Source organism: Octodon degus, unplaced genomic scaffold (genome assembly GCF_000260255.1).
Source record: "Octodon degus isolate 3935 unplaced genomic scaffold, OctDeg1.0 scaffold00007, whole genome shotgun sequence".
Taxonomy (NCBI): domain Eukaryota; kingdom Metazoa; phylum Chordata; class Mammalia; order Rodentia; family Octodontidae; genus Octodon; species Octodon degus.
In genome coordinates this window covers 26,674,135-26,686,980 of record NW_004524583.1, presented here as the reverse complement: position 1 = coordinate 26,686,980, position 12,846 = coordinate 26,674,135, and the positions used below count along the sequence as shown (strand labels likewise).

General features: G+C 39.1%; 1 protein-coding gene across 1 annotated transcript in view; it reads right to left on the bottom strand.

Annotated features, from left to right (window-relative positions):
• Positions 1–12,846, bottom strand: part of Kiaa0586 (KIAA0586 ortholog) — a 132,315-nt gene that overhangs the window by 39,672 nt on the left and 79,797 nt on the right. Inside the window, exons 20-21 of the mRNA XM_023701686.1 lie at positions 10,581–10,715; positions 8,780–8,930 (exon numbers count right to left, since the gene is read on the bottom strand). Of these exons, the coding sequence (XP_023557454.1) occupies positions 8,780–8,930; positions 10,581–10,715 (286 nt within the window). The remainder of the gene's footprint in view (positions 1–8,779; positions 8,931–10,580; positions 10,716–12,846) is intronic.

Sequence of the window (12,846 nt, the reverse complement as noted above, 5' to 3'; positions counted from 1 at the left end):
CATTTTGGCCCTAGCCTTTCAAGGTCAGTGAGGACTCAGGACATAGGAGAACCTATACTGTAACATCATGTAACTCAGTTGTGTCCCAAATTTTCTGATCAAGGAGATTATGGGGCCACAGAGCAATGTGATCAGTGACATAGAGCGTGCCTAAGGAGAGTCACATGGCGAAAAAACATTCTCTCAGGCTTTCACAGAGAGCAAATTGGTCAAGCAATGGGTGTAACTCATCCACAGGGCTGACACTGACAAAGGATCTGCAAACTGCAGTACAGGGTAACAGGATAAATCCTGAGGGGACTTGACTGACCTTATCAGAAACAGAAGATATATTTCTTGTTATATAGGTCTTGCTTTATCTTGGTCTTAACAATCCAGCAGAAAAGTATAAAAATGAGGTATAAAAAGTAAAGCCACATTAGTATGCTGAGCTGTGAAAAGCTCAACTTAACAACATTGCCAGTCCTATGGATAACCCACTACTATTATGGACTACTGGACTATATTGGATTATTTTGCTGAATTCACACACCTACAGTATATAATGGCAATGGAATACCCATCTCTAACAAAACTAAACAGAAAAAGGGGATACAAAGGACGGACCATTTTGTATCTGTATATACAAAATAGGATAGATATACAGCTACTTTCTCTTAACTCAATGAGAAGAAAGATTTGTACTAATAGTATTTGGACAGGATATCATGTCTGCATCTTTTATTATAAATAACCACTAAGATAACAATATGCAATGCATTAATTATTGAAAATGTCCTATTAATCGGTTTTGAAATTGTCTCATTGCTGTTTCTCAATAAAATTAAAAAAAAAACACTCTTCACACTTTTAAAAATTGAAAAAAATTAAAAAATAAAAATAAAAGCTCCAAAAGATTTTAGAAACTGTTGGAATTAATAAGAGAAATCAGTTCTGTAATTTGATATTGGATAAACATACAAATACGACAGGCATTTTTCCTCATTATAGCAATAACTGTGGAAATGGGGAAAATCTATGGCAATCTAAAATAAAATAAAACAGCAAATCTAAAATAATTATAATTATTAAGAAAGACACAGAACTCATTTGAAGAAAAATATGAAATCTTTTTGAAAGGCAAAAACTACTAAAATATTTTAAACAAATCTGAAAACTTTTAGAATAAGACATAAGAAATATAAAGTCTACAATATAAAGTGTAATCCCAGTTTGAGTGATTGATTGGGAACAGGGTCCCACTACACAGCTCAGACTTGTAGTGACCCTCCTGTGTCAGCCTCTGCAGCGCTGGGATTATAGGTGTGGTCGGCTTGGTGCAGGGCTGGCACAGCATGCCGTACCTAGGATGGAACCTGGGTCTTTGTACTTGCCAGGCAGGCGCTTAGACTGCCAAGCTTTCTCCCCAGCCATTTGAGTGATTTTTAATTGGACTGAATAATTCTGAGTTTATAGGAAGTATCTAAGAATTACAAAGTATGACAATGGAAAAAAAAAAGATTTTCTCTATAAGATAACAAAATATGTCTTGAAAGTCAAATCAGTCTAACAAATGTTTGAGATCAATAATCTTGAATATTTACACTAAAGAATCCAGAAAAATATTCCATTATCACTGAAAATTTAATATATAAATTAGCTAACACATAACTGGTTATTTTGCTGATAGAGAATCAAATTAGATTTCTAACTGTGTATGCTATTTACTAAACAAATTCCAGACAAAATAAATATATATATACTAAATATTTATATATATACTAAATAAATATATATATACTAAATACATATACACTAAATATATACTAAATTATTTAGTGTATATATATATATATATATATATATATATATACACACTAAATAATTCAAATCTTGCAAGAAAGCTAGGAGACTACAGGTATAAAGCTTGCATTATAGAGAGCTAAGTCATTAAAACACAGCAAGTACAGGCTGAGCATCTCTCATCTAAAATGTGAGAACCAAAGCCTGAAACTGAGCACCTGCATGACACCACAGGCAGGAGTCTGGAGCGCTGTCCTCAAATGAAGGGCTTCAGTCACCACACAGATGCCTGAACACACTGCACAGAGCTGCTATCAGGTGTACATATGAGAGAGACAGGAAACACACAGGAACTGAGTCTAGACTTGGGTCTCTTACTAGATATACGCAAATATTCTAAAATTCAAAACAAATCTGAAACCTGAAAGAAACCTGGGTCCCAACCATTTCAGTAAGTGATATTCAACCTCTTAACGAGACAGAAATTAACAGCAGTATAAAAAGAGCACAACAACAAAAAAAGTGCTAAAGAATAAAGTAGAAATCTGAAAAAAGATACTTTCAATGGGAATAATTTTAGAAAGTATTTAAAATATACACATACCCACCGAAATAACCAAAATTTTAGAACCTAACAGATGGGGCAAAGAAAAGGGCAAATCGCACTAGCAGAAATGTATCTTTAGGTCTCAACTGACAAAAAAAAAAAAAAAAAAAAAAAAAGTAAGAAATACAAGTTTAGGAGGAATGCAAGGAAAGGGATCAAATAAATAGGTTTAAATGTTTAAGAAAGTTACTTGGAATCATCTAGTTTTTCAATTAAAAATATAATTGCCATGAGGGCCAGTAATTACTCCTGGGGAGCTGTTTCATGACATATAACCTGCAACAATATATTAGATACATGAGCAGATATTTACTTATTCTAGCACTGATAATGGTGAGGTGTAATGGTAAACTAAATATTCATCAATAGAAAAGCAACTAAACAAATTATTGGAAATCTACACATGATTCTATATAATCATTTTTGTTTTGTTTTGAGAAAAGACTTTGCTACACAGTTTAGGCTGTCCTTGTAGCCCAGGCTTGTTTTGAACTCACAGAAATCCTCCTGCCTCAGCTACCCAAGCGCTGAGATTATAAGCATGTACCACTACGCCCAGATATATAAGCATTCAGGGTTGGGGAGATAGCTCAGCAGTATAAATGCCTAGCTGGCAAGTACAAGGTCATAAGTTTGATTCCCTTATAGCCCCCTGGGGAAAAAACAAAACAACAAATACATATAGATATATATATATTATATATAATATAGATTACATATGTAATCATTTTAAAAGAATGAACTTTAATAATACAAATTGATCTGGAGTAATCTGTAAGGTTTACTAGGTAAAAACAAAATGTAGCCAGGTGACATAATCCCAAGCCATAAAATAATGGCAATCATACACACCACCTGTGTCATGTGTATGTCTATATAATTAATTATACATTTAAGAAAAAATAACAGTAAAGTCATAGGAGACTTTTACCTTGGGTTGCCTGGAGTAAGGGAAATGGTGCAACAGGAGTGTTGCAGGGGATAAGCACACAACGTTCCAGTCACGGACCACCTCAGCTTCTGGGGGCTACACGTAACATACCCTGCCGGATGACAGGGATACAACGGCGAGCAAGCTAAAGCTTTGCCCTTACATGAGGCTATAAATCACTTCAACAGCAACACTGGGCAGGTGAGATGAGATGAGAGGACGCAGAGCACACACGACACACACCTAGCCAGCAATTAGGGGTCAGCTGAAGATCCCACGGCAGCAGCCATCACCCCAATGCTGGGGCTGCTGTATCAACGCAAAACGTGTGCTAAGCGCTGATGCCTTGTCTATATAATGCAAGGTAGGCTGCTAAAAGAGGGACACTTACAGCACTACTCCATGAAAGTGAAATTTAATTTATCATCATGTGAAACCCCAATTTTACATGTCTAGAACCTCGCTGCATTGGGAAACCAACCACAGTATACACTCTGAGAAGAATAAATCCAGGGTCAGGGAGATAACCTGGTGGTCATATATAAAACCCCATCATCCTATTTCCTCCTAGTCCGTCCTTCCTCCGTAACCCTCCCAATCTCACAGTGAAAGGGAAAGCCACCTATTCAATCATTCCAGCCAGAAACCTTGCCATTTCTTTCCCTTTGGCACCTCTCCTATGCAACCCATGTCCTGTTTTCCTTAACTGTCTCTCAACTCTCCCTTTGTATACATCGTCACTGCTGCAGAACATCTCAGCAGGCCTGCTGGAATAGTTGTCCCATCAGGCTCCCCTCCTCCAGTCTTACCCTTCTGACGCATCCTTCCCTTTGTACTTCAAGCAATCTTGTAAATAAGCAGGTGTATGAACATGTTACTAATTTATTCATAATCCTTACTGAATTCATCAATGTCACATGACATTCAGAAGTGATAGAAATTCACTGTTTTCCAAGGAAATGAATACAAAGTAAGTTTGGCATTATTTCCTATTTTTATACAGACGGATCCTATCAGAGAGATAATGCAGGGGTTTTCATGACCTGATATCTGCTTATTGCTTAAACCAGAGCTTAGGATCACTTTTTCCTAAGCTTTGACTGACAGGTATTTATACCTTGCTATTTTTTGAATTTGCTACCTGTTACAATTTGTATCTAGATGTCCCCCAAAGCCTCATACAGTCATGGGGGGCAGTCTTTTCAAAGAGGGCTGCATCTAGAGTGTGTGGTGCTGGATTCAAGGTGCGTGATTAGTAATCAGTCTACTGACTGGTCTGTTGTTGTTGTTCTGGGGAGGAGTAAAGGTGAGTGCTACACCAGCCCTTCAGCGGGTAGCCTGCATGCAATACAAGGGACAGAAAGAGGCTGTCCCTTCTGCTCTTGGTGCTTTTGCTATCTACTGGCACCAAGAACTGTTCTCCTCTGTGACACCCCTGCCATGCCGCCCTGCCTTGGAGCCAGCTGATTGTGAACTGAACCCTGTACAAGCTGTGAGCCAAACAAACCCTTTCTTATTGAACTCTGGGGGGTACTTTGTCCCAGCGACAGGCAAAGAAACTAAGACATCTATCTGTGTCATGGCACATTCTGCATATTCTCCACGCTGGCCACACAGCACACATCCACTCAGGACTCACTTCTCTCATCTACGCAGTCCTTCCTGAACGCCTTCTCTAGCGTCCACTGACCTGTACTGCCTACATGGACCTCTTTACAAGAACAATGTTAATTTATTGCACAGTCCATCTCCTCATCTGCTACCTCTACTCACAGTGCACAGGGCTTTATTATGTTTCGTAGTCTTAGCACTGAATACATGCTCAGAGCATAGGAGGCATTCAAAAAAAAAAAGTCTTTTGAATGAGTGGACAAAAAAACCCTAGAATGTTCTTCTCGTAATTCACCATCTGGCTAGTTCCTTTAAGATTCAGTTTTTCACCAGCTCACAAAGGGAACCCGTTATCAGCTCCACACCCTCACAAGTGAGAGTCCTCCTCACACCAGCACAGCAGTGTGTGTTGCACTACCCACACTCTAGTGTAACTTCCTCTGCAGAATCTGCAGTGAGACAGCTATCTTCCAGCTTACCCACACCAGCTTGTCATCTCCCTGGAAAGCAGATGTCCATCCACTCTGAATCTCGGTGGCTAACTTAATGTGAAAGTCACCCTCCACAGTAGGCCCTTGATGCAGTTTTCTGAGTAAATGAAGAGCTACACTGGGTAGTCAGTCCAGGGTCCTCACAACTCAAAAGCACCAGCTTACATGTTTTGGGGTGTCCAACACAACTGCTCAAAGCAGACTTTCCATCTTTCTGTTACTCCACTGAATCTGAAAGCCTCAGGAATGGAAAGAAGGATGAGGAGCAGAGAATGCAAACAGGACACTTCCTGAACACAGGCAGGGCTGAGCAGGGCCAAGGTGGACACCGTAGGAAAGGCCACATGCTGCAGGGTGCGCCCGCTGCCCACAGTCACAGGAGTCAGCTCAGAGTGGGAAGCGCCAAGGCGTCCAGAGGACCCCTGTGCCACCAGCCAGGAGGAGCCCCAGGAAACACCCAGCCAGGCCAGCAAGGGATGCATTGCTCTCAGAGGTGCATGAGATAGGAAAGGCTTGTTGCCATCACCTGCCACATTTGGAGATAATTTGTTACACAGCAACTGACATAACTAATAAACCCACTTGACAGATGAAGAAATTTGAATTCAGAGTTACAAAGTCTCCTGATCAAAGATACAAGAGTTAGAACTGAAATCCACTGTGAATTCTACAAGCCCAGATTTTAGCCACTCTGCTGTACTGGCATTTATTTATTTATTTAAAATGCAGGTTCTTGCTTTGTAGAATAGGCCGTCCTTAAACTCCTCTGCAGCTTAGGCTGGCCTCAAACTGAGAGGATCTTGCTGCCTCAGCCTCCCACGTGCAGAGATTATAAATGTGCACCACCATGCCTGGCTGCTACACTGTTTTATGTTTTCAATCTTATGTTACTAAAAGTACACTACTCTTGCAGTTGGGAAGGGAAACTAAGAATGAGAGGGCAGGGGCTGGTGAGATGGCTCAGTGGTCTAAAGCACCTACTTAGAACAAGCTTAGCAAAGCACAGGGACCGCGGTTCAATCCCTCAGCACCACACGCCAGCCAGCCCCGCCCCCTGGTGGGCTGAGCTGGCCACACACACGCACACACACACACACACACACACACAAAAAAATAAAATATAAAAAAAAAAAAAAAAAAAGAATGAGAGGGCAGGGAGAGGAGTGACAGGGAAGACAGAAAGGACTAAGATACCATAAGTGTATGTATCGATTCTCCATGATAAACAGACTGATGATGTATTGCAAATGTGCACAGTACTAACAAAAAGTGATCTTAAAAGAGAAAAAAGTAGATCCAAAATTATACTGTGCCATAAGTAATATGTTAGGTGCTATGAGAGCTAGAAGGAAGGACTGGATAGGCTTATTATTGTGGATTTCATTCTGTAATAATTTTACAAGTATACAGCTCGCTCTTTCCAAGTATCGAGTGATCTGTGAAAGCCACCTAGTGCCAATTCTGTGTAACTGCAATCTGCATAGTTAATGGTATGAATGTCATACTTTATGCCATGTGATTCCTAATCGAAAGAATCTAAACATTTAATACTCTGTCCATATACATAACACAAAACAATGTATTCCCATGGAAAATTAGCATTAAATCTCTCTTGATTCTGAGTGACATAAAATATTCACTCAATATAGAACTAATCTTGTCAAGAACCAGGCATGTTGGCACATGCCTGTAATTCCAGCACTCAGGAGGTTGCGACAGCAGGATCTCTGCATGTTCACGACCAGCCTGGGGGCTACAAAAGTGAGCACAAAATGACAAGCCTGTAATTTTAGGCCTCTGGAGGTTAAGGCGGGATGATGGCAAGTTCAAGGCCAACATGGTTACATAGTGAGTTCAGGGCCTTGGCCAGAGCCAGCCTGAAAAAAAACATAAAGAATATAGTCATCTCACTAATTTGCAAGATGATTTATCTACTCACTAAAACGTATTTGTAGGCCCAAGAATAACACCAGCAGTGTTACACTCTCTGGATATGTGAAGTGCGTGCAGAGCAGGGAAGAACTGGAACTGCTACTGTGCACTTCCCAGCTGAGGCAGCCTCAGCCTCCTCGTGTCAGCTCACACTGTGGAGGCCAAGTTTCTGGGGAGGGGTGTGTGCGTGCGTGCGCACACGCGTGTGCCTGTGTCTGTGTGTGTGTTTCAAAAGCACTGAGGTACTCTGTTCCACTCCTAAGTGTAAGAAGGCCCTGTGGAGAAGCCGGGTGTTAGACAAGCTGCATTCAGGCAGGAGTCGTAGTGCTGGTGGCTGTGTGTCAGAAGTGAATCAACACTGCCTATCAAATAAGACACCTTTAAACAGAAACACACGTCAATCCTGGTTATGTACACATCACCTGACACAGCACTACGACCATAGACTATAAAGATGCAATCCACTATCTCCTCTAGGAGCAACGGCTCAGTACCTGCTAATATGCTGGGGATGACTTCATAGGCTGCACCTACCACAGACATTTCCAAAATGTCAAAGAAAGTTAAGTTCTAAAATAGTCATTGAACACACCAATCTAAAATCACCCAGTTTTTCTACAGTATTATCTAAGTGAACTTTGTTCTACTTATTTATTTAATGGTTCCGGGTATTGAACTCAGGACCCTGTGCTTGCCAGGCAGGCACTTATTCTACTGAGCTATCACCCTGGACCCTATGAACCTTGTTCTAAACAAGGTGTTAGCTCAGTTTTGATGGGCTAGTTATATTTTCTAGTATATATTAAAATAAATGCTTCCATATACTAAGTACACGCCTGCAGTCTCAGCACCCGGGAGTCTGTGACAGGAGCATTATGAATTAAAGGTCAATCTAAGACTCTATCTCAAAAAACCAAAAAAGGATCTGCACTAAAAATTTTTCAATGTATATCTCTATATTAGCAAAACGATCTCTTGTATCTCAACAGCACAAGTGCCCTCAATGATGCATGAATCACACTCAACTGAGCAACACCTTGTCTCAAAGTGAAAAGGGGAGCTGAGCAGGATGGAATTTTATCTTATTTTTAGAATTTAACCATTACTTCTTCAACTGCCAACTAATTAACAAGATATAAGAAAAATTCTACTGTAATTTAAAATGCTAAATGTTGACATGCATTAGATATTGTTCATACAGCTTAAAATAGAAAATATTTTTCATGAATTAAAACTATCTAAAGCTAACAATGTGAATTTTTTACAGAAAAACTTATTACTCTGTAACAAAGAAATTTTTCAAAATTCCATCTAAGAAGAGTCAGCTAGGGAAGGCTACCTACAGATTATAATACAAAATACATCCCCTTCATCACAGGAAGAGTTGAAGACGCTGTGGTGGGACACAAAGGGATTGGTGCCGACCTGAAGCCGTGTCGCGCTGCTGAAGGCCAGCCCCTGCGGCGGCAGTGCACTGCTGAGCCCCGAGAGACTGTTCCAGTACGATGCGCTCCGCCGCTGCCGTCAGCCTGGGCCTCTGTCCTTCACTAAGTTCACCCACACTGTTTTCCAAGTCCTTCAAAAAGTTTCAACAGCTGTTAAAACCACGATATTACAATCAAGTCAAGTCAGTGTAGTGGCACATGCCTATAACCCCAGCTGCAAGGCCAGCCTAGACAACTGAGCAACACCTTGTCGCAAAGTTAAAAAGAGAGCTGGCAGGGTGGAATTTTATCTTATTTTTATGAATTTAACCATTACTTCTTCAACTGCCAACTAATTAACAATATATAAGAAAAATTCTACTATAATTTAAAATGCTAAATGTTGACATGTGTTAGATATTGTTCATACAACTTAAAATAGAAAATGTTTTTCATGAATTAAAACCATCTAAAGCTGTGAGTTTTATAACTGACAAGAATACACTTCAAATACCATAGATTACCCCATGTGAATAAATACATTTTTGTAAGCACACAGATTGAAGACTATTTTAGTTATATTTCATAAAGTTCTTTGTCCTGAGAAAGTACAAAGTACAAAAATGTTTATTAAATATAATATTAATGAACTAAAAACTAAAAAAACTAAGATCCCATTTTCTTTCCATATTAAAAATTATATGCCATAATCACTAGTATGATTTGAGACTTGGAAATATTATAATAAATGCTTACTATTCAAACACTGAAGTAAAATTCCAGTATCTAAAAGGCCCCATGTGTACCTCTCCTCTGCTCTCTTTTATCTTCAGTGCTAGAGACGGAACCCAGGACTGCACACATGCTAGGTGAGCACTCTACCCAGACCCTATTTCTCATTTAAAGGAGGTTTACTTTCAACCAGCATGAGTTTATCAACCATAAAATAAAATCAAAGCACCTTGGTTCAACATCCAAAATTCTTTAACATTTGCCCTAATTCTCTATACATCTCGGTCTCCTCCTGGTTCCCCTATCTGACCTCTTCCTCTGGAACACCAGTCCTTCTAACATGTTTTAAACTGACAAAAACTGATCGCAATTTAATACATCCCTTGGAGATTCGGGGCAATGTGTAGAATGATGGCAGATGTTTTTCTACCAAAAATTAGTCACAAATATTTCACAGTACCTACAATATGCTTAAAGGTAGGGGCTATGTCTCATTCATGTCTGTATATTCTCCAATGCTGTGTGTACCAGATAGTAGATACTCAATAATAAAAGCTTGTAGGACAAATGAATGAATGAATAAATGATCTTCACAAATCAATAAAATGCTTCAGTTTTTCAACTGTGGAATAAAAGGGTTGGAATAGCTGGTCTAATTTAGTTTTAGTTACACAACTCTATAGGGGAGGAAAGGGAGGGAAAGGGGTTTAAAAAGGGAATTAAGATATATTATATTCATGTACCAAATCCCCAAGAGGAATATAAATGCTACACACTACAAATATGTACTAATAAAAACAAATGAATAAATATATGAATAGACACTTGGACCAAAAAAGAAAAAAAGAAAGAAAAACAACTGTATAGAATAATGGAAACATTAGCATGCCTTAATTAAAAATAGATTATTGGATACATAAAGAATTAAGATCTGTTAAGTACATGTACCAATTCCCCATAATGAATATAATCATTATGTACTGTAAACATATAAAAACATTTTTTTAATTTAAAAGTAGGACTATTTTTATTTTTATTCCATTTATATCTAACCAAAAATAATTACTTACCTCTGACTGATAAACTGCTTTCTGTGAAACTAGTAATTGCTGGTTCTGTTTAGCAAGAAGAGGAAGAATTACATCTGTATGAAATCCTTTATGGGGTATCCTAATTACTTGTCCTTCACTGGGAGAATCATCTTCCTAAAGAAACATAAAGATAATTAATGCACCCAACTTTTATCAAATAATTATACTTTTCTCAGCCAATGATGTTATCAGCAGTTTCTGGAAGAAGACGAGTGTGTGTGACTAGAGACTGAACACACGGCCTTGCACTGAGCTACAACCCCAGCTCCTGCTGCTGCTCAGGCTGGCCTTGAGCTCATTTGGTAGCCCAGGCTGATCTCAAGCTTGCAACGATCCTCCTGCCTCAGCCTCACGAGTGCTGGGATTACAGGTGTGCGCCACCATGCCTGGCTTCCCAGCCCTTTTTTTTTTTTTTTTTTTTTGAGATGTAATGATTTAGAAACTAGAAACAAAATACCAGCACTGCTTACTCACTAAATAGCCCAGGCTGAGCTTCAATTTACAATCCTCCTGCTATAGTCTCCCAGAGGGCTGGTTTATAGGCATGTACCAGAATACCCAGCTAAAAGCGAAGAAGTTTTTATTTTCACTTAGTTATTACATACATTTTGACTATAATAAAAATACTAAATTTACATCATATATAAACAACATTGTAGAGTAATTTGGTGACATTAAAACAGGAGATTCAAGCTGGGCATGATGGCATACACCTGTAAGCCTAGCACTCGGGAGGCCGAAGGAGGAAGATCACTGAGTTTGAAGCCTGCTTAGGCTACAAAGTGATTGCAAGATCAACCTGAGCTTCACAGCAAAACCGTGTCTAAAAAAAAAAAAAGAAAGCCCAGCCAAATAGCTTAGTGGATTAAAGAGCCTGCAAGTAGGTGCAGGGGCCAGGGTTCAATCCCTGGGCCTGCCGTGCCGGCCTTGCCGCTGGGGCACGCTGAGACAGCAAACAGCAATTGAGACTGGGCGTGGTGGCACACCTGTAACCCCAGCTCTTGGGAGGCTGTAAACAGGCGGATCACTACGAGTCCAGTCTAGTACTGAGATCCTGAAGACCCTTCCCCAAAATACAAATAAATAAATAAATAATAAAAACCCCTGAAGCTTCACTGCTTTTGTCTCGGGCAAGTGAACAACTCCTAAGTGCTTTCTATTTCATCATCTCGTTTAGGCCTCACGCCGGTTCCCGTTTCGTGTTCAAGCAATGCACAAAGTAACACCTCAGCGTGGCAACGGGAATGCGCAGGAAGTAACAGCGCAACCCGGTCACAGGCCAAAATGAAAGTTGTGTGAGTGTGTGACAGCAGGCTGAGCCTTCGCTGGCTACGCTTCACTGTGCCTCAAAAAAGACCTGTCCTAAAAGCAAGGGAGCGTGTGGCTCTCACAGAGAGACTGGATTCCCCTACGAAAGCAAGTATGAGATGGCCACAGTATTTACTTTGTGTTTAATAAAATGAAGTTACTGCTGGATTACATATCTCCTAGCTATATATGCACATAAACAACTAATAGTACATTTCAAGTTACTCTGAATTTTTCCAGCTTATGCTTTTGTATTTCAGTAGACCCTTCCCTAAAAAATACAAAAAAATTAAAATTTAAAAAATAAAGATTTCTATTCCTAAAAGTGTTTAAATGAAAACTCCTGTTATCATTTCTATAGAATATTTACATTACATAGGTCTATATAAATATGTGACATTTTAAAATGTCTGTCTTTTCCTTCTGTGGTGTTAAATAATAACTAGGAAGAAGGATTAGTAGCCCTGGATCCTATTTCAATTTTTCTTTCTAAAGTAAAAATTTATATGTTTATTAGCATAGAGAATTATAATCATGGTTGGGGAAACCACATTATAAGAGTTAGTTAAAAACTGCTAAGATTCTGCTCAAAACACTACAGGAACAGGTCTGGAGATGTGGTCTCCTGAGTAAAAACCTGGGTTCAAGCTGGAGACAGAAATAAAAAATCAAAAAATTAATGAAAATGAAAATAACTAAGTATAAATTAGAGACAGTACCTCTAGGTGGCAATTTACATTTAGATGGAGTTCAATACCTAATTACATTAAGTATTATTTTCAACAACTGCAGCCTCAGAGATTAGTAACAATTTCATTCTCACCCCTATGATGAGATTATATATAAGGAAACATACAAAACCCTAAATTCTTTCATGGATATTTTAGTAAACTCTGTCTATAGCTCAAATAAATGAGGAAAAGCAGGGTCTGTGGCA